General features: G+C 55.4%; 1 protein-coding gene across 1 annotated transcript; it reads left to right on the forward strand.

The window, feature by feature from the left end:
- The first annotated feature begins 287 nt into the window (after nucleotides 1–287).
- Dlx3 (distal-less homeobox 3) lies at nucleotides 288–5725 on the forward strand. Its single transcript, XM_006971935.3, has 3 exons — nucleotides 288–1137; nucleotides 2172–2362; nucleotides 3870–5725. The coding sequence occupies exons 1-3, from the start codon at nucleotides 813–815 to the stop codon at nucleotides 4215–4217; spliced, it is 864 nt and encodes a 287-aa protein (XP_006971997.1). The 5' UTR covers nucleotides 288–812; the 3' UTR covers nucleotides 4218–5725.
- The last annotated feature ends 14708 nt before the right edge of the window (nucleotides 5726–20433 follow it).

Genomic DNA, 20433 nt, shown 5'->3' on the forward strand with positions numbered 1-20433 from the left:
CTACATTTCATGACTGCAGTGTCAGAAAGAGAATATATTAATATACTCAAACTTTTTTTAACATGGAAGTTCTTTTTCATTTTTTTTCCCTTCGGATTTTAAAAAACGATCAAAGTATTTTTACCGACCCTGGGTCTTTGGCACCTTTTCTGTCTGTCATTTGCATAGTACACACATACATCACCAAGGACCACCTCCTCTCACAAATACCCAATGGGCAAATTCCCCTCCTTCCTCATCTCACCTAAGCCCACCCCTAGCCACGAAAACAGACAGGTTGCCCCTGGGGGCTCTACATAGTCACCCCCTCCACACAGCCCCTGCTTCAGAGGATTTATCTGGGCTTGAACACAGGAGGAACGAGGTGGTGGTGTCGGTGGTGTGTGTGTGTGTGTGTGTGTGTGTGTGTGTGTGTGTGTGTGTGTGTGTGTGCATTTGAGGTAACAACAAAGAGGGTTGGGGGAGCCAGTGAGAAAGCGCGAGCATGTTTTGCCTCGAAGGCAAGACTTGCAGCCAATCAGCGCGCAGGAGCCTCCCTCTCCGACTCAACATTGAGTCTATAACCGGCTGGCCGGGCGGAGCTGGCAGCATTTGACTGTGGCTTGGGACGCGGAGAGAGGCACGCAGCGACCGAGCGACGACCGGCGATGGTCTAAGCGCCCTTCGGCCACCCCCTCCCCCAGACGCGACCAGGCCCTGCCCTCGCCCTCTGGACACACATCCCACCTGGGCTCCTCCGCCTACCCGGCGCTCCTGTCCGCCCGCTTCCGCGCTGCTCGGAGGAGGCCCGGGGAGCCGCGGCGCCCGCCAGCATGAGCGGCTCCTTCGATCGCAAGCTCAGCAGCATCCTCACCGACATCTCCAGCTCGCTTAGCTGCCATGCGGGCTCCAAGGACTCGCCTACCCTGCCCGAGTCTTCCGTCACTGACCTGGGCTATTACAGCGCTCCCCAGCATGACTACTACTCGGGCCAGCCCTACGGCCAGACGGTGAACCCCTACACCTACCACCACCAGTTCAATCTCAATGGGCTCGCCGGCACCGGAGCTTACTCGCCCAAGTCGGAATATACCTACGGGGGCTCCTACAGGCAGTATGGAGCGTACCGGGAGCAGCCGCTGCCTGCCCAGGACCCAGGTGAGGACGCCGGGGTTGCGGAGAGGGTGCCAGGCACTAGAAGGTTCCCGAGGGAGAGGAAGTCTGGGAATGGGAGCTGAAATCTAGGGAAACGTGGGGGCTAAGAAATAGAAGAATTGAAGGAGATGAGTTAGATGACCCCCAGAGAGGATGGGCGACGCTGTGTGGGGGCACTGTGCGCCGCGCGGTCTCCTGGAGATTCTGGGGCAGCTGGGGCCACAGAGAGCGCGCTCTGGGTGATCGGGGGAAGCTTCGATCATGGGGGCACTTGAGTCGGCAGCCTGCGGTAGCTTGAGGGCTTGAGAGGCCCCGAGACCCTTCCTCAGGACGCCGTCTGGGGAGACTCGGAGTAGCGAAGGGCACGTGGAGAAAGACCCAAAGAAGTCACAGAAATGGAGGAAGGAGAGACCGAGCAGTAGAGATGCGGAGAGAGGTGGGGACAGACAGAAAGAAATGTAGGGAGGACCGTCAGGACAAGCACGGAAGAAAGCAACAGAGGAAAGGAAGAAAAGGAAGGGGAGGAAGAAAGAGAAAGAAAAGGAAGAGAAAGGAAGGAAGGAGGGAGAGGGAGGAAGAAAAAGAAAACAGAAAGAACGCCTGTCCTATCCTTGCAATTTTTCTGAAACAAATTATCCTGAACTAGGAAGCTTATTAAAAGGGGATGGGAGGACTAGAAGGTGTGGGAGACGCCACCGCCAGCTAGGTGGGTCACTAGAGGAAGGTCCGCAGACGAGGGGCTGAGCCGGGAAGGCGTCGCGAGCGAGCGAAGCCGCGCGGTCCTCGCCCAGTCGGTTCCTGGCGCCGGGGCTGGCGCTCCGGGGCCGGGGTGCGGAGCTGGGAGCGCCGCGTCGTGGGCGGCCGCCGGTCCGGCTCGGTCGCCGCGGTTCCCTCCCTGGGCGCGGGCGGCACAACGCTCCAAAGAAGTCCAGGGGAGATCAGTGGGCCGGAGGGTGCGGCGTCCGACAGCGGGGGGTCTCGGAGAGCGCAGGGGTCGCAGGCCGAAGCTAAACTGGTGCATCCCCCCCCCCTTGCAGTGTCGGTGAAAGAGGAACCAGAAGCCGAGGTGCGCATGGTGAACGGCAAACCCAAGAAGGTCCGAAAGCCGCGCACCATCTACTCCAGTTACCAGCTGGCTGCCCTGCAGCGCCGGTTCCAGAAAGCCCAGTATCTGGCCTTGCCTGAGCGCGCCGAGTTAGCGGCACAGCTGGGCCTCACGCAAACACAGGTGAGCACTGAATGCTCAAGGGTCCCTGGGGGCAGATGGGAGCCTGAGGGACCGGGGATTCCCTAGGTACCTATGAGCCTAGCTGGCCATTTAAGCACACCCCCAAACCCCTGCCCCCAGCAGATTGCAGGAACTCCTGCCTGTGGGTTGAGTGAGGAGTCTCAGCTTTGACAGAAAGGTTTACATTAGCGAGTGTAGACGGGTGCAGTGTGCATCTCTGTGAACTTATGCAACTGGGTATGTCTGTCCCAGAGGGATGTCCTCCCCTGCCCCCCAGAACTCCCAGCTCCCAAGGCCCTCAGCAATGTTACAGGACGCGTCTCTCTCCCAGACTAAGTATGTGCGCGTAGGGCACACAGGCGACATGCCAGGGAATACTCACATAAGGAGTGAAGGGGGGATCCTTTAAGGGTCATTTTGCAAACAGAAGGCAAGTATCTGTGGAGCACCAGTTAGCTCATACATTAAAATGTATGCTTGTATAAAAACGTGGTCCTGCTTCCCACCCAAATGCCTCTGCCAAAAGTCAAGCCGAGAGGTTCTCCACCAAAAGGCCATAGAGTCAGAAAGTCTACCCCCCACCCCCCCACCCCTTTACCTGTCCCTAAACACCAAGAAGTCTCCCTGCTCTGGGGAGGAATGTTGGGTGCCCGGCTCTCTACAGGTGTTGACAGACTAGCCTCCCTCGGTTGCGGCTGGGCTGCTGCGTGGGGCCTGGTCCATCGGGAATCTGGGTCACCTGGTGAAGAGCTGATTCATTGTTTGTACCAGTCATGGGGTGGAGAGAAGCAGGGGGAAGGGGAGATTACCCCAAGGGAAATCTGGGGACTCTAATTCACTTGCTCCTGGGTCCCTGGGTCACCTCCAATACCCAGTCAGAACCCAAGAACCCTTCATGCCTGTATGTGAATGGGGGTGTGCATGTTGGGGTGCTTATCTGGGTGCATCTGCGTGCATTTATAGCTACACAGGCTGTGTGGGGCTGTGAGTGGGTATGTTGCCGAGTATGGAGATACCTGTGTGGGTGTGTGTTTGTCCCTGTGTATCTGTGAACCTCGGCTTCAGGCTTCTGATGTGGGCAAAATCTGCCCACAGACTCCCCGGGTCCAGCTTTAGGGTGCCTTTTTGTTCAGGGCTTGCCGTAGAGTAGACCATTTAAGTTTGCTATATGTCTTAACTTTCTTGAGCCTTACAGTGGCCCTTTGAGATAGGTGATAGTGTTGTCATGGTCCCCATTTTGCAATGAGAGGGAGGTGAGGCCAGAGAGGTTAAGTAACCTGCTTAAGGTCGTACTTCCGAAGAAGGGGCGAACCGGACCGGTAGAACGTTCCAAGCCGCGGTTCTTTTCCAGAAAGATGCTGGCTGGCTAGGGGAGGTCCTGGGGTATTTGCCTGGTTTCCCCGAGAGGCTGGGTACTGCTCTTGCCTTCTCCAGGCTGGGCTCCCTGTGGGGTTCCCTTTGGCACCCCAGAGAGGCTAAGTACTTGCTCTTTTCTTATTCTGTCCAGGTGAAAATCTGGTTCCAGAACCGCCGCTCCAAGTTCAAAAAGCTCTACAAGAACGGAGAGGTGCCCCTGGAGCACAGTCCGAACAACAGCGACTCCATGGCCTGCAACTCGCCGCCGTCCCCGGCCCTCTGGGACACGTCTTCCCACTCCACTCCAGCCCCCGCCCGCAACCAGCTGCCCCCGCCGCTCCCATACAGTGCCTCCCCCAACTACCTGGAAGACCCCACCAACTCCTGGTACCACGCACAGAACCTCAGCGGACCCCACTTACAGCAGCAGCCACCTCAGCCGGCGACCCTGCACCATGCCTCCCCGGGGCCCCCGCCTAACCCTGGGGCTGTGTACTGAGCACCCACCTGGCCTGCGCGCCCCCCAACGAAGGACCCCCAGGACCAGGCAGAAGGTGCCCTATCCTAGCGACACTCAGGAATCATCAAGGGGCACAGGGGAAAGATCCCCTCCCCCCTCCCTTGTCCCTTCTTCCAGGGACCCAAGAACCTCCAGATGAGATATGCATGGACCAAGGATGCCCCCCCCAAAACCAACCTCCTTCCCCCTGCTTAGACTGGGGTGCCCTCCAGCTGTTGAGGCATTTCACTCCAGTGGGGACAGCGCATGCTCTCTGCTCCAGGAACCTGGATTGCCTTCTAGATGGCTCATCGCCTTCCAGCCTTTCAAACATAGTCTGAGATCTCCAAAACGGGGAGAGCCGGAGTATCTGCAGGTCCAGCCTGCGCGGGGGGCACCAGGCGCCATGGATTCCAGCACTGCCAGACCTAAGCCACCGAGGCCCTCCACCACACGCTTTGAGCCAGTCTTTGAAAGACATTGGACATCACATCATGGCTGATCCTCAAGGTGGGGGCCTGATCTAGCACTCTCCGCTCTCCCGCCCTCATTTAAGCTTTGAGGGTTAAAACCAAAGAAAACTCCCCCAAATGAGGGAACCTTTTGATATCCAGGGAAGAATCAAAGGAGCCGTCTCTCCGCCCCTCCCCTGGGGAGAAGGGCCACTGTGTGTTTTCCTAAGGACCCCATTTTCTTCTTCCACGTGTAGGACTTTGCACAACTCTAGTTTTAAAAGCTGTTGAAACACAGGACGACAAAGGGCATTGTTACCAGTTAGGACCAAATCCCACTCATCTCATGGCGGGCAGCTCTGCTCTGCCTTCCCTGCCTCCCTTCACCCCTTCCTTTTCTCCCAGTAAGTTGGCAGTCTGGGAGGGGGGGGTCAAACCCCAACTCTCTGCAGAGATATACCAAGCAAGACGAATCCCCAAACACCCGCCCGCTCCACGGGCAGCTTTGGAAATGGATTGCTTCCATCCAGCTGCAGGATGCCAGTGAGGACCAGGAGACCAGAGGAGGCCTAGGACTCAGTGCCTTAGGGGTGAGGCTGGCTGCTTGGAGGGCTGGTACCAATGCCTCTCCCTGGCCCAGGCGTCCCCCCAAAGCTAACTTTCCTCTGCCCCTGATGTGGTAGGACATCGAAGAAAAGGAAAGGTAAAAGACTGTAGTTATATATAGTATGGTTTTTTTTTGTTGTTTTTTTCTTTTTGTTTTTTTTTTTAAGAGCAACCAAGAGAAGCAGCCTCCTCCCTTGTGGTTTCCTATTTATGTGACCCTGGTCCTCCTGGACCAATCTCCCTGTGTGTTGCCAGCCGAAAGAGGGATGTGAGCTCCTGCTGGATTCGGGTTTCGTGGGAGGTGCAGGAGTAAGGAGAGATGGGGTGGGTCTCCGAGTCCCACCCCAAGGGGACAGGAATGAAGCCAGCTCCCACCCCTCCCCAGCCTTCTCATTTCTGCTTCCGTACTGGACCAGTCTTTATATATAATGTTAATAAAAAAAAAAAAGAAGAAGAAGAAAATAACCACAGTGCTCTTTGAACTGGAGACTAGTGGCAGGCAGCTCTGACCGGAGGCCTGGGGTTGTGGGATGTGTTAAGTGTGTGTGTGGGACCTCCGAGTTTCTAGAAGATGCTCAGCTGGGGGGAGGGGGCAGGTGCTCCTGACCCTGTGGCTGCCCACATCGTGAGCAGGCCTGAGTAGGAGGCTCCCACCCAGGCCTCCCTGACTCCACTCCGCTTGGTGGCTTGGCGTTCTCTGTCTGCCAGCTGTCCTCTCTGCCACCACTGCCGCGGTTGCCAGGTCACCTCGGGGCTGCTCTTTGATCTTGAGCTCACACATAGACATGCTTGCACATGCGTGTAAAACCCCCTGCCTCCACGCCCAGGCACTCCCAGCCCCTCACCCACCTGTCTATCCCTTTTAGCGTGGGTGAGCGTGGGACTGGCCGACAGGACTGGAGGGATTCTTCTGCAGCTGGTGGGACCTCAGACTGGGGTGGGGAAGCATGAGACAGGGGGAGGGGGTCCGTGTTTGCCTTCTTGGGAAGGGTGTGGCCCTAGCTCGGAGTCTTCTAGATGCTGTCACTGACTGCCAGTGCTGGAAATGCTGACCCCTTCTTCCAGATCCCAACTCCAAGGCTTCTGAGAGGAGGATGAGTGTGTGTGTGTGTGTGTGTGTGTGTGTGTGTGTGTGTGTGTGTGTGTACCAGGAGATGGCATAGATGCACGACCACACTATGCAGCTTCCTATCTGATAGACAGATAGTGATACCTCTTGTCACACATACGAAGTCCCACTTGAAGAAAATCATCCCTGTTAAGGAAAATGACACCCCTTACACACACACACACACACACACACACACACACACGCACGCACGCACACACACACACACACACACACACACACACACACACACCCCACCCCTGAGACAGGTGACATCAAACTAATATAACAAAGACAGCTTGGGCCCCCAGTACACAAATGCAGAATACAGTCAGCTTCCCCTATCCTGAGACACACATGCACAGAAGCATTCTTGTTTAGAAAGTCAGGACACCACCCAGCAGCCACTGTGACCCAGCTCAGCCTGGAACCACCGCCTGGTCTTAGTGTCCTGTCAGCTGGCGTCTCTGGGGGGAGGATGGGCCTGAGACAGATGAGAAGACAGAGAACGAGCCTGGCTCCCAGTGCACGCCACACAGGAGCCCTGTCCCCAGGACAGGACCTCGGCCCCTACCCTGGCCTGCACCTCTCCAAGTGGGCTTCACCCACCCTGCCAGCCAGCCTGGGAGGAGGCCACGCCCATGTGACTGGCTTGGACTGGCAAGGGTTAAGCTGGCAGCTGCCAGGCGGGGCTGCGCTGAGCCTTTGGTTTGAGGGCTGCGTGCAGGCAGGAGCGGCGAGGCGGCAGCCGGGCAGACTCGCTGGAGACACTGCATTTTATTAGGGCTGGGCTGCCAGCAAAGGGAGGGAGAGAGGAGAAAAGGGCAGAGAGAGGAAGGAAGGAGGGAGGCTGGGCGGGCAGGCAGGCGGTGACAGATGAAAGGATGTTGTAAGGGCCTAATTCCTCCCAGCTCATCCCAGCTCTGTCAGGCTGGATTAACTGCCCAGGTGACCTCCCGTGGGGTCAGCCCCACCCCGACCTCCCCTTCTTCCTCTCCTCACCTCTAGGCCAGGGGTCAGCTTGCCCTTCACCCACCCCGATGAAGAGCCCCGTGGGGACAAGAGTTTGGGGGAGGGACCTGGCAGCAGGCCAAGGTGGGACTACAGAGCCCACCTTCCTCCAGGTACTGCTTGACTACACACACACATCGTCTCCGGACAATCTTCAGGGAAGAAGGGGCAGACTAGGAAACCCCAGTCTGCCTGAGGATCACTGCTTTCCAAATCTTAATATTATATAACAGGTGGCGTCTGGTAAACTACCTGGTGAATGACAGTTTGGCAGGTGAGCGGGATAGTACCCATTTTTTCAGATGGGAAAACTGAGGCCCCAGCAGTAGTAGAGTTTATGCTTAGCATACATGAAGGCTTGGATCCAATACCTAGTACCAAAAAAGAAGAGGAGGAGGGGAAGGAAGAGGAGAAGCTGGACATGGTGGTTCAGGTCTGTAATCCCAGAGATCTGGAGACTGCAACAGGAGATTTGAGGATTTAGGGTCAGCCTGGACTAAACAGTGTATTCAAGGCCAGCCTGAACTACATAATGAACTCAAGGCTATTTTGAGCTACATAGTGAGAACCTGCCTCAAACAAACAAACAAAAAAGGGAGGTGGGGAGGGAGACAGTGAGCCCAGCAGTGTGGTGGCACATGCCTTTAATCCCAGCAGAGGCAGGGGATGTCTGAGTTCGAGGCCAGCCTGGTCTACAGAGTGGATTCCAGGACAGCCAGGCCTACACAGAGAAACCCTGTCTCGGAAAAACAAAAAACAAAAGAGAGAATGAAAGTCGAGGCTAAAGAGGTCACCCAGCAAATCTAAGACAGAGCTGGGATTTGAACCCAGGTCTGCACAGAGACTGCGTCCTCTGGACGGACTTTCTGTTTCAGTCAATGGCAAAACCCTGGCAGAGTCAGAAAGCTGGAGTCACCGCAGCTCCACCTGCCTGTCCCCGTGATCTGCCCTACAGCAGGCTTCTTCCCAGAGAGATCTGAGGGGAGGGAGGGCCAGCTTCTTCCTCTGGGCAAGCCCTAAGAAAAGCTTAACATTGTGGTCAGGAATGTGCACTCTGGAGTCTTTCAGATCCAACCTTCGTGACTTTACTGGTTGTGTGGCCCTGGCCAAGTCACTTAACCTTTCTGAACTTAGGTCTCCTCACCGGTAATATAGGGATGATCCTACCAACCGACAGAGCTGGGGGGGGGGGAGATTAAGTGGCATAACCTGAGTAAAATGCTTAACAAGGTACCCAGCACTCGCTCAACCTGCTTCGTGATGGAAGTGGCTGCTGGCAACTCGGCGACTCAGCCAGGCTCTCCACTCAGCATTGGACCTAACCTCACTCACAGCATTGGCGGACTGGCCATCTCCACGTTGCCGCACTGGCTGAACCTCCAGCCTGTTTCCCGGGCTGTATGGCAGGGACAGCCTGTGGGAGGACCTCGGGCCCTGAGCTCAGTGAGAGCTCCAGGGCCAGAAGCAGATGAAGGCCTCCAAGGCCCACAGTCAGCTGGGAAGCTGGGGCAGAAGGAAAACGAACCTGGAAAGGCTGCATCAGAGAGGGGTAGTTTGAACAATGATTAGGCACATGCCCTCCCTGCACAGACCTGGGCTTGCACAACACCCCCCCCAGGACCCCATCTCCCCCAACAGATAGAAAGGAACAAAGGCTAGGAGAGAAGCAGAAGACTGAGTGATGTCAGGCTAGAGCCCAGGAGGAAAGGACCAGGCTCAGAAGATCCCTGGATCCTTCCTGGATGCTGAGTTCATATAACGCAGTATTCTGGCTGTTCCCAGCCTCTCTGGTAGGTCAATAGCTGCCCCGATACCTTGAACTTGGAGAAGGAAAGGCCCTGTCCCTCTGGGTGGAGGAGACAACTCTTAGGGAAGTGGATGAGAAGGACTGTCATAGCCCTGTCCCTGAGGAGGTGCTAGGTGCTGGGAGATCTTAGAGAGTCCAATTCAGCCAGGCAGTGGTGGCGCACACCTTTAATCCCAGCACTTGGGAGGCAGAGCCAGGCGGATCTCTGAGTTCGAGGCCAGCCTGGTCTACCGAACGAGATCCAGGACAGGCACCAAAACTACACAGAGAAACCCTGTCTCAAAAAACAAAAAACAAACAAACAAACCAAAAAAGAGTCCAATTCAGCCTCCATGCACCATTCCCATGGCAGCCTACAACCACCACAATTTACTTCCTGCTCCTGCAAAAAAAAAAAAAAAAAAAAAAAAAAAAAACCATCCAGACTGGCACCCTATGAGTGAAATGGGGCGATTCCGGGCAGTGGAGCAAGGAGCCTGCTCCCCAGCTCCTATCTGAGGGCCCTGGTCGGATTACTTAGCCCAGGGTGGACTGGAGAGGAAGGGGAGAGCAGACTGGGGGAGGGCGAGAGACACTCCAGGCAGCGAGCATAGAGCACACGGCCTCTGTTTTCCCAGCTCTAATTGCAGCGTTAATCACCGTAATAAGCTGTTTCCAGCACCCCATGGCCCGAGACGGGTAGGCTTAGAGGCCAAAAAGTGCTTGGAAATGAGTTTCCTCTGTGAGCCCAGAGCAGGAGGGCAGAGGATGGTGAGCAGGGCTCTGGTGGAGGAGCCGGAGGAGAAAGTGGGGGGCTGGGGGAGCTGTGTGGGTCAAGAAGTTGAGGACGAGGAGGAGGCAAGCCTTCCTCCTGGGAGCCGCCACCTCCTCTCCCAGAAGCCCCCCACTGGAGCTTCACCTCCCTAGTCAGTTTCTATCCTTTGTCCTTCCAGACATGCTTCTCACTCCAGGTCAGAGCTTCCGTCCAAGCCTCTCCTTGCTCAGCTCCGAGAGGGCCAGCATGGCCGCTCCAGCGCTCCCTCCCCGTTCAGAGCACAGGTGTGAGCTGTGCCATGTTTTTGTCCACCCTGGGGAGAGTTGCCGGCCTGGAAGGAGCGAAGCCTGGGGAATGCCCCCTCCGTACATCTCCAGGGACAGAGCCGGGGAGAGAAACCCAGTGGGCAGACCCCAGGGCAGGGCCTTGGGCACCTCGCCCCAGCCCGGGAGGTGTCTTGTGCAGCTGGAGTATCAGAATGCTCTGTGAGCCTGGGGGGATGAAGCACACACAGAGGCGGAGAGGGTCCTCCGGGGACCCTCACACAGGCCCGCTCTCAGCATCAACTGAGGGGCTGCCCGATTGGGTGGGGGCAGTAACGATCGCCTCCCGCTAGGCAGGCGGTTGGGGTTGGGGTTGTGGAGATGAGTGGAGGGAGGTTGAGCTCACCCTCACCGTCCTGGCGTAACTGAGGAACAGACTGCGACTGCGCCCTCTAATCATCAGCAAGTGGGCACAGAGAGGCTGTGCTACTTACCCAAGGTCACACAGAAAAAGAGAGGCAGAGAAAGCTGTGGGTGCTGGGGCCCCTGCACCTGTACCAGGCAGGCTACATCTGGACTGACTGCAGAACCAAGAGCTCCGCCCCCCGCCCCCTGTCCCCCGTGCCCCGTTCCCCATCCAGAGCTCTCTTCAGGCAGCCAAAAGGCTGGAGAGTGGTGCCTGGGGGTGCACGATCAGAATATTGACCCGATGAACCCCAGGAGAGTCCTAGGATGCTGAGGCCCAGGAGGCACTAGGGAAGGGGCTGTTCTCTGCTCAAGGTGAGGAGGAGCTGGGGGCCCCCCCCGGAAGGGGGAAGCCGGAGAAGGGGAGCCAAGAGGAGGTGGGGCCTGTGGGCCCAAATTCCTGGGTTGTCTCCCAGGACGAATCAGTGCAGGACCGGTAGTGTTTGCTGAGTAAGCATCAGGCTCCACACCCTGGAGGATCAGCTGCCGGGAGGGAGGGGCGTCCCCTCCCCCTCCCCCTCCCCCCCCCCCCAGGCAGTTCACCTCGCACCTGGCAAACAGCAGCAGCGCTCCCTTCCTTGTGCACCACACGGAGGGCGCCCAGCCACGTCATGCGACGACGCGTGTGGCACGGTCCCACACCCACCCCTGGGGCCAGTCAGTTGTGCCCTGAGCTCAGGAGAAGAGGGAAGGATGAGGCATCGGCAGTGCAGGGGGTAGGGGCAGCTGGAGGAGTGTGTAGGCCTGAGGGGACAGGCCGGTAGGAAGGGAGCAGAAGAAATTGCTCCAAAGTTCTGGGCCAGGAAGGTGCTCGCTGAGGGCCTACTGTGTGCCAGGCACACAGCTTCCGTACCAAGAGCTTTCCCGAGCCCCGTCTTATCAAATCCTGATAACTACCTGGCAAGGCCAGTGCTATTATGATCCCATCTTACAGATGAAATACCTGAGGCTGTGTGACCTCAGGTCGGTCACTTGCCCTCTCTGAGCCTTGCTTTCACTCGCCTATAAAATGAAGCTAATCATCTCTCCCTTTTAGGACTGCTGAAGAACTGAAATGGACTGCCCATGCGTGAGAAGGGCCTGGCACCATGATGAGAGCCCACACTGTTGCTAGTTTTCTATTAAATCATCTGTGGGCAGTTCAGACACCCCTGCTGACCCGAGGGAGGTCTTAGGACCCCCAATGGATGTTTGAAGGTGGGCCTTCCGTGTCTGTGGGAGGTGGTCTCCTGTAGAATTCTTCTTTATGTGGCTGGTGAGATGACGTGGTGGATAAACATGCTTGCCACACAAGCTGGAGGACCTGAGTTTGGCTCCTGAAACTAATCAATGTTTAAAAAAGAAAGCCTGATACAATGATACAACGATGGGTGTATATCTGTAATTCAAGCATGCCTACAGTGAGGTGGGAGGCAGAAACGGAATAGCCCCAGAAAGTCCGAAGGCCCTAGGCCAGTGAGCCTGGAGTATGCCGCACAGCAGAAACATGAGGGATAGAGAGAACCAGCTACCAAAAAATTGTAGCAGACTTGTGCCTGCAAACACCACACACACACACACACACACACACACACACACACACACACCACACCACTCATGGATGCATGCATGCTCATACACACACACACACACACACACACTCACACACACACACCACTCATTAATGCATGCATGCACACACACACACACTCACACACACACACACCACTCATGAATGCATGCACACACACACACACACCACACCACACACACCACTCATGGATGCATGCATGTATGCACACACACACACACACACACACACACACACACACCACACCACACCACACACACCACACACCACTCATGGATGCATGCATGCTCATACACACACACACACACACACACACACACACACACTCACACACACACACACACACACACTCATGCACAGACGTAGTAAGCACAAGTTCTAAAAAGAATTCTTCCTTCTATGGTAAAAGTGCTTTATTGATTTGGATGTAAATCTGCCCTGCTTCAGCTTTTGTGAAAGGGCAGTCACTTAGAACAGAGCTTATCCTGGGACCAGCAGAAAGGACAATGGGAGGAGCCAAGGGTGTCCCTGACAGCTGCCTGTTGTTTTACATTTCCCTTATAAGGGGAAAACTGTCCTCTTTCACTGCCACACCAGAGGACTGTCATTGAGGCCTTATATTTATGCTGTATTTAGCCACCATAGTGTGTCTCCTAATCTTAGGAGGGGTATGTGTGTGTGAATGTGTGTGTGAGAGTGTGAGTGTATGTGTGTGTGTGAGTGTGTGTGTGAGAGGGAGTGTGTGTGAGTATATGTGTGTGAGAGAGTGTGTGAGAGTGTATATGTGTGTGTGTGAGTGTGTGTGTGTTCAATTCTGTAGAGTTCCAGGAATTTCTAGATGTCAGTCAAATACCAAAGTAAACAGTTGTTCTCCCCTTCTCCCACGCCTGATGGAAGTGTTCTGGGGCTGGAGGTAGGGGGTGTTTCATGAATGAAGAAGTCGGGCTGACATGGTGGCACATACCTGCAATCTCAACACTCAGGAAAATGTAGGAGGGTTGTGAGTTTGAGAGTAGCCTGGACATGAAGACTCTGTCCCAAAACAAAATAATTTAAAACAAAAAACCAGATAGATGATGGTGGTGCACACCTTTAATCCCAGCACTTGGAAGGCAGAGACAGACAGATCTCTGTGAGTTCGAGCCCAGCCTGGTCTACAAAGCAAGTTCCAGGGCAGCCAGGACTGTTATACAGAGAAACCCTGTTTTGAAAAAAACCAAATAAATAAATAAATAAATAAATAAATAAATAAATAAATAAATAAAAGAAATCAGAGGCCTCACTTGCCTCGGTGTTAGCTGTGACCTTCAGGCTGGACCTCACCTCTCTGGAAGCCATCCTCCTCAGGCCCAGTGGGCTGTCCTGGAAGCACAGCAGGACCTTCCCCTTAGCCACCTCCTGTGTGACTGCCTCCCCTCACCACAGAGCAGTTCACACTCACTCACCCACACACGCTGCTGGAAGTCTGAGGGAGACTGCTCACATCCTGCTCACACCCAGGCTTTGCTCGAAGCGGACCCCCCCACAGGCAGGCTCTGGAGCAGAGACCGGCAGAGGCGCAGGGGCCTGGCTGAGACTCTGACGACAAGGTTCTCTTGCTCGGCGGTCACCACAGCGCTGCACTCTGTGGAGTTTTCAAACACTATTTGTATTGAGTGTATTCACTGTGCGAGCTCACACTCGGGAGGTCAGAGGACGACACTGAGGTCAGAGGACAGCATTCAGGAGCTGCTTTTCTTCTGCCATGTGGGTCCTGGGGTTGAACTCAGGTTGTCAGGTATGGTAGTGGCAGGTGACCTTACACACTGAGCCACCCCACCAGTCCAGTTTTGTGTTTTTATTTAATCCTACCCCCCCCCACACACACACACTTTCTTGTGAGAGCTGGGAATGGAATCCAGGGGCCTCACATGCTAAGCAGGTGCCCACTCCTGAGTTAAACCCAGCCTGAGTCCCACGATAACCTCATGAAGCACATGTTATCATTGTCAGTTTCTAGGTGGGGTTCAAGGTTATGGAGGTGGACTTAAACTCAGGAACCTAGCTTCTAATGCTTTTGGGTTCCCAGGGTGCAAGTGTACCCTTGTGCTGGTTAGTATTTGTCACAACTAGAGTCACTGGGAAGAGGGAACCTCAACTGAGGAACTGCCTTCGTCAGACTGGCCTGTGGGCCTGTCTGTGGGCCAGTCCCTTGATTTATGGTTGATATGGGAAATCCAGTCCCCTGGGCAGGTGGTTCAGGGTTGTATAAGAAAGCAAGAGGTGTCTTTGCACACCTTCAATCCCAACACTCAGGAGGCAGAGACAGGCAGAGCTCTGTGAGTTCGAGGCCAGCCTGGTCTACAAAGCCAGTTCCAGGACAGCCCAAGCTATTACACCAAGAAACTCTGTCTTGAAAAAAGAAGGGAAGGAAGGAAGGATGGAAGGATGGAAGGATGGACAAAAGGAAGAAAGGAAATGCTCTACCAACTGAACCAAACCCCTGGCTCCTGGATGTATCGTTTTGCTCATTAGCCCTGATGCAGAGAGAAGGGGAAATAAAGACCCAGAGGGATAAAGACCCCGGGCCTCTCGGCTGAGCATCTGCACTCTAGAGGACCAAATGATAAATTCTGTCTAGGAGAGAAGGTAAATTTCCTTAGCAGTGCAGGGGGTTTATTTCTTATTTTCCAGATGGACTGGCCAAAGGCTGGAAGGGCCCAGGGTTGAGTCTTAAGGCAGATTTCCAGGTTTGGGGAAGGAGGCACAAGCCTTGAGGGAGGTGAGACAAAGGCCTAGGGTCACAGGGGTGGAAGGCCTTCATCGGTGGGGCCAGCTGATCCCCCGGGCTCAGGAGCTGTGACCTGAGTGAGGCAGAGGAGCCTCGTGCAGTCTGGCTTCCCTGAGGATCTGTTGGAGCAAAGAATTCCCGACAGCTCCAGGCCTGGGAGGAGTCGTCTACAGCAGGCCCCAGCTTGCAGAGACCAAGAGCGGCTCCTCTGTCCAGAGGGAGGAACGGGGCCATGGCGGTGTAGGCCTTGCTGGTGGGAAGGAGAGGGACGAGAATCCTAGCTGCCCATCCAGGTTCTGGCCTCTGCCCACCCCATGGCGCTCAGCCCCTTCTCATAAAGGGAACGTCAGGGTTGGGAGACGGGTAAATAGTAGAGCCAGGAGCCTCACTGTGATCTCTGGCAACCTCAGTCTCGGGGGGAGCACGCAAATCATCTCGCCTCCCTTTGTGTGAAGCAGGACCGAGAAAGAGACCAGGGTAGCACACTTGACCTAATCATTTGCCCTGTGTTTTAGTCATGGGCTTGCCGATGGGGGCCACAGACAGCACAGTTTCCTTCTGGGCAATGGCAAGCTCCTTCCTAAGGCCTCGGCTGAGCTCTGAAAGGGAGCCGTCGAGATGGGGACTCGTCCTGTGTAGAATCTGCAGCACCCTTCCCTGGAAGTGAACGCATTCCTCTCCGTTTGGGAGAAGCTGAGGATCGGCACCAGAAAGAGACAAATCAGAAAAGCTGCCATCCTCCACGGGGTCCACTCTTTACCCTTTCTGGCCTGGCCGGACCTGGCTCCGTGACTCAGGGGGTCAGCAGCTCCATGTCCAGCCTACCGTGAGGTCGCAAGAAGCTGCAGAATGCATCCTACCTGATTCAAGGAAGCAGAGCTGTATTCCTGGAGAGCTGTCAGTCTCATGGGAGACTCTGAGGTCTGCCTTAGAAAATCTAGCCTTGAGGGAAAGTGATGGTAACGCCACCCACCCCTAGCTAAGAGGGAGTCATGCGAGTCTCTGAGAGTGTGTAACTTGTCCAGGTCACCCAGAAAGCAGTAGCGAACACAGGCCTCCAAGCCTGGAGCCTTCTTTACCAGCCAGGGACACTGGGTCCCTGGGTCCCTCCTTCGGGCTGAAGCCAGTGTCAGAGCAGGGAAAAGAAGGATCCATGGAGAAGTCCGGAGGAAAGTCCTCACCCGTAAATGGCCTATGAGCCGCAGTACCAGATGCTGTGGGCATGTCTGGGAGCCAAGGGGTGTGCCAGGAGGAGCTGGGCACGGGGGTTCTAGCCAGAGCTTGGAGAATGAAGCAGGCAAGGCTTCCATGAGCAGAGAAAGTGAAATCATCAACTTTGGGATTTCTGTGGCCATTCAGCCTCCCTCCCCAGCAGCACCTAGGGAAACATGTTTAGAAAACATTAGCCAGGGAAAGGGATGGGTAAAGAGAAAAGCCAGAGGAGCGAAATAAAGAGATCTGTGTTCCTGCACACGTTGCACCCAGAGAGGGTGGGTGGGGTGGTGAGAAATGAGGCGGAGAGAAACTGCAGATTTCTTTTCTTCTTTTTAGATGTACATTTATTTCTTTATTATTTATTTTTGAGAAGGGTGCCCTGTGTAGCTCTGGCAGGCCTGGGACTCCAGAATGCTGGAATTAAAGGCAGATGCTATCACACCAGGCTCGTTCTTAGTTTTCTTTTTCTCCATACTCCCCCGCAAACCCCCCTCCCCTCCCTACTTATTCCTTGACAGGGTGTCATGTAGCCCAGGCTGGCTTTGAACTTTATGTAGCCGAGGATGACCTTGAACTATACAGATCTTGTCTCCACTTTCAAGTTACCTCTGTGCTAGGGTCCTGAGGCTGGCCTGTTGACATGAACTCTGGAATGAGGAGGTGTTTGTATTCCTCCATTTGTTCTGGATCTGAGCACGGTGGTGGTGGTGGCAGACGTGGGAGGCAGAGGCATGAGGTGGTAGAGACTCAGGCTTCCCTCGCCCACCGAGCTGGCCCACCATGAAGAGGCAGTGGCCATCAAGGGCTGGCTCACTGAGGGAATTCCTCCCAGGCCCCACCTCCAGCAGCCCGGCAGCTGGAGAAGGGGTGCACTGAGTGCCCTGGGAGAAACAAAGGGCCGACAGACCGACTCCTGGGAATGAGAGAAGCAAAGGCAGAAGAGGGTACATGGGGGACATTTCCAGATGAGCGACTTTTTCTGTGGCATCCTAACTGTTAAAGCATTGTGTCCTGGGACAGGGGATCCCAAGGAATGGGACACTCTAGCTTCCTCCAGCACCAGCCCTACCTACCCTCCTCAGCTTCCAGACTACCTGAGGCCTGGCCAGGAGAGGGCTATCCCAGGCAAAGTGAGGTGGGGACAGGAACACCTACCTGTAATATGCGTTGGGGGGAGGAAGAAACTAGTGGCCCCGGGGCCAGAAAGCGGACAGTAGATTTGCCAACGAGAAAGTGGAAGGGATTTTGATGGGACACCGGGCAGAACCAGAAAGGGCTGGAGTATGAGGGAAGAGGTTGTGGGAGGAGACAGAGAGGGCATCTCGTGAGACTTGAGAACAGGTAGTCGCTACCCACCTCCAGTGCTTCCCGCCCCATTGACCCATATCCCCCATAAATTCTAGGGAAGTTCTTGATCTCCAAAGCTCCCTCTACACGGGCCTCAGCTACCTGGATAGCATTCCATCGCCCCTGGATCCAATCCCAGAGGCAAGCCCAGGCATCCGAAATCCAGGGAGGCTGGGGCTGAGTAATCAGCTGCTGGGGCCACGAAGCCCGGTCGTGTCGTGGGGGAGGGGGAGGGGGAGGGGGAGCCCCCCACCCCCACCTCGTACAGGCACCACGGACTCGGGGTGGAGGAGGGGCAGCCTGTCACTCCAGTGTCTTCCCACCCTCCTCCCACGGCCACATTCTCCCTCTTCCCACCTGCAAGCAATTTGGCCAATGGGAGAGGGCAGCTAAGATTGCTGTGTGGAATCCTTCTCGATCTGGGTGCATTTGGTGAGGAGGGGGCTACCTCTTTCTCCACTCTAGACCCTGCGTAACCTTTTCCTCTTCACAGAAGCAAATTACTGGTAATTATCTCACATCCAAAGCCTTCAGGAGCTGCTTCCAAAATTGCTTTAATTGAATTAATTGAATCTCATTTGGTCTGGGGAGAGAACAGGGGGCCATACCTTAAAATAGTACAGGGGAGTCGGGGGAGGGGGTGAGCTACCCAGAAGGAGGCCACTTTCCTGGGGCTGAGACCGTGGAAGTGACAGAGCATACCCCGGACGCACTGCCCGTTCTGCTGATGTTAGATGGGCAAGCCGCGGCCCATTCTGAGTGGGGGACCTTGCCTGAGTCCTTCCGACAGTGGTGGCTGAGAGGTGCTGGGGTGTATGTCCAACCCCATCCTGCCTCCCTACCCTGGGAAGGCAGGGCTGTCTACTTAAGCAAGAGGTAAATAGATGGCTCTAGGAACTCACCCTCAGAGTGGGCTGTCCCCTCCTGCCATCGCAGCAGCAGCCGTGAATGTCATCTATAAAGTGTGCACTGTGTTCCGGGCACCATGTCATTTCATCATCGGAGCCACACGGCAAAGCCTATCTATCCTATTACCGTTCTTGTCTGAGGGGATAAGAAATAAAGCACAGAGAGGTTAAGAAACTCACCCAAAGTCACAAAGCAAGCTGGGACTCCTTGGAGACCAAAGGCTGCCTTCCGTCTTCCCGTTCCTTGGTTGATCCAGTGTCCCCCAAAGGAGCTTCATCCTGGGAAGAAGCCACGGGGTTCCCTTCAGTAAGTAACCCTGGTGGCTGGAGAGGTGGAGGTGAGGCAGATGCACCACCACCTAGAAGTCCGAGGCAAGTGGACCAGCTCCCAAATGGAAAAGAGGCTCATTTTCCCTGGAAAGGGCACACGGGGGTAAGAGAAGGGGGGGGGGGGTGCCGCAGGCTCAGCTGGTCGCTGACCGAGAGAGCAATTACAGTACTGCTACTTAACTTTACAACCCAGGCTGTTGTTTTAACGATGCGACTCGTGTTGGGCTGTCCAATTAATCTGCCTTTGGAGGCTTTCCGAGATGGGGCGGTAGATCTTATCTCGCTCTGTGGAAAGAGAAGTGTGTAGCCTGCATGGCAGGGAACAGCTACCCCCAGGGCCCTTGGCCTCAGAGAAGACCCAGAGGAGCCCATCCATCTGGGGCCAGCCACCCCCTTAGAGAAATGGAGTCAGGGTCTCAGGGCCAGGGGGACCATTTGAAAGGAAAGGATCTTTCCAGTGGGCATGCTCACTCAGCACTGCTCCGTGATCTGGAGTTTGCTTTCCACGGGGAAATCTTCCGTGTGTCTTTGGGGGAGTGGGTGTGCCCACTGGCCCAGCAGTGGGGGCAAAGATGCTTGTAGGCATCCCTAGGTGAGACACTTCCACTGATGCCCCACCCCCACCCTCGTCCTCCCTATGACCCCAAAGCAAAGTTTCCTTCCAGCTTGGGGTTAGCTGAAAGTGCCCCACTGGGCTTTTCAGCCAGGGACTGGTGCCCTCAGTCTGCTGTGATTGGGAACAGGTTCAGGCAGTGGGAGGGAGGGAAGCTAGCCTTTGAAGCCTTTTGCCTGGGATCCGAGGCCCCTCCCCAGCCCCTGGGGCTACTCTGGGCTGAATTCCCTGAATGACTGACCTCGTCCTCAGCCCACCTTCCTTGCTGGAAGTGTGGTGGGAGCTGTGGCGGAGAGTGAATCATGGTGCTGCCAGGTCCTGATGCTCTGGGAGCTGACCAGCCTTCTCACCCAGCCCTAACCTCATCAGCCCACGCTGGCCTCTGTCCTGCTTTTCCTGTGCCTCTTGTCACACTGCCTCCAGTCATCTGTTCAGCCACATGCTAGCCTGAAGCATCTGTCCCTGTCACAGTGGTATCCCTAGGACCTACCCAGCAGGAGATCCATAGGTGTGTATTAGATGGAGAATCCCAGTTCCTTCTAGTATTTCTTCTCCCCAACCCCTTTCTGTAGTCAGAATCCATTCCACCCCCCAGCAGCTCACTTCTTCCAGAGAGCTCAGTCCTCTCCCAAGGTGAGCCTGGCCTGAAGGTAGAACGTGGTGGCTGTGAGGTGCCCGACCCCCTCCACAGCTGGCACAGGAGGTAACTGCTGGCAAAGACCACTCTGACCTTGGCCATTCCCTGTAGGAGTGTCTTCCCATTGCATGTGATGCTATGGGCACTGTTATGACATGCCAGCCCTAGAACCACAGAGCTGGCTAGTGGCAGAGGCATAATAAGAATCCAGTGTTGGGCTGGAGAGGTGGTTCAGTGGTTAAGAGTACCAGCTGCTTTTCCAGAGGACCCGGGTTCAATTCCCAGCACCCACATACCTTTACACAGACATACATGCAGGCGAAACACCAATGCACATAAAAATAAAAAGAATAAATCATT

The sequence above is a fragment of the Peromyscus maniculatus genome, chromosome 8 (assembly GCF_049852395.1).
Source record: "Peromyscus maniculatus bairdii isolate BWxNUB_F1_BW_parent chromosome 8, HU_Pman_BW_mat_3.1, whole genome shotgun sequence".
In the NCBI taxonomy this organism is placed as follows: Eukaryota; Metazoa; Chordata; class Mammalia; order Rodentia; family Cricetidae; genus Peromyscus; species Peromyscus maniculatus.

Coding starts and splice junctions, on each gene's coding strand:
- Dlx3 (XM_006971935.3), top strand. CDS start 813: ATGAGCGGCTCCTTCGATCGCAAGCTCAGCAGCATCCTCACCGACATC. Junction 1,138..2,171: donor GCTGCCTGCCCAGGACCCAG/GTGAGGACGCCG, acceptor CCCCCCTTGCAG/TGTCGGTGAAAGAGGAACCA. Junction 2,363..3,869: donor TGGGCCTCACGCAAACACAG/GTGAGCACTGAA, acceptor TATTCTGTCCAG/GTGAAAATCTGGTTCCAGAA.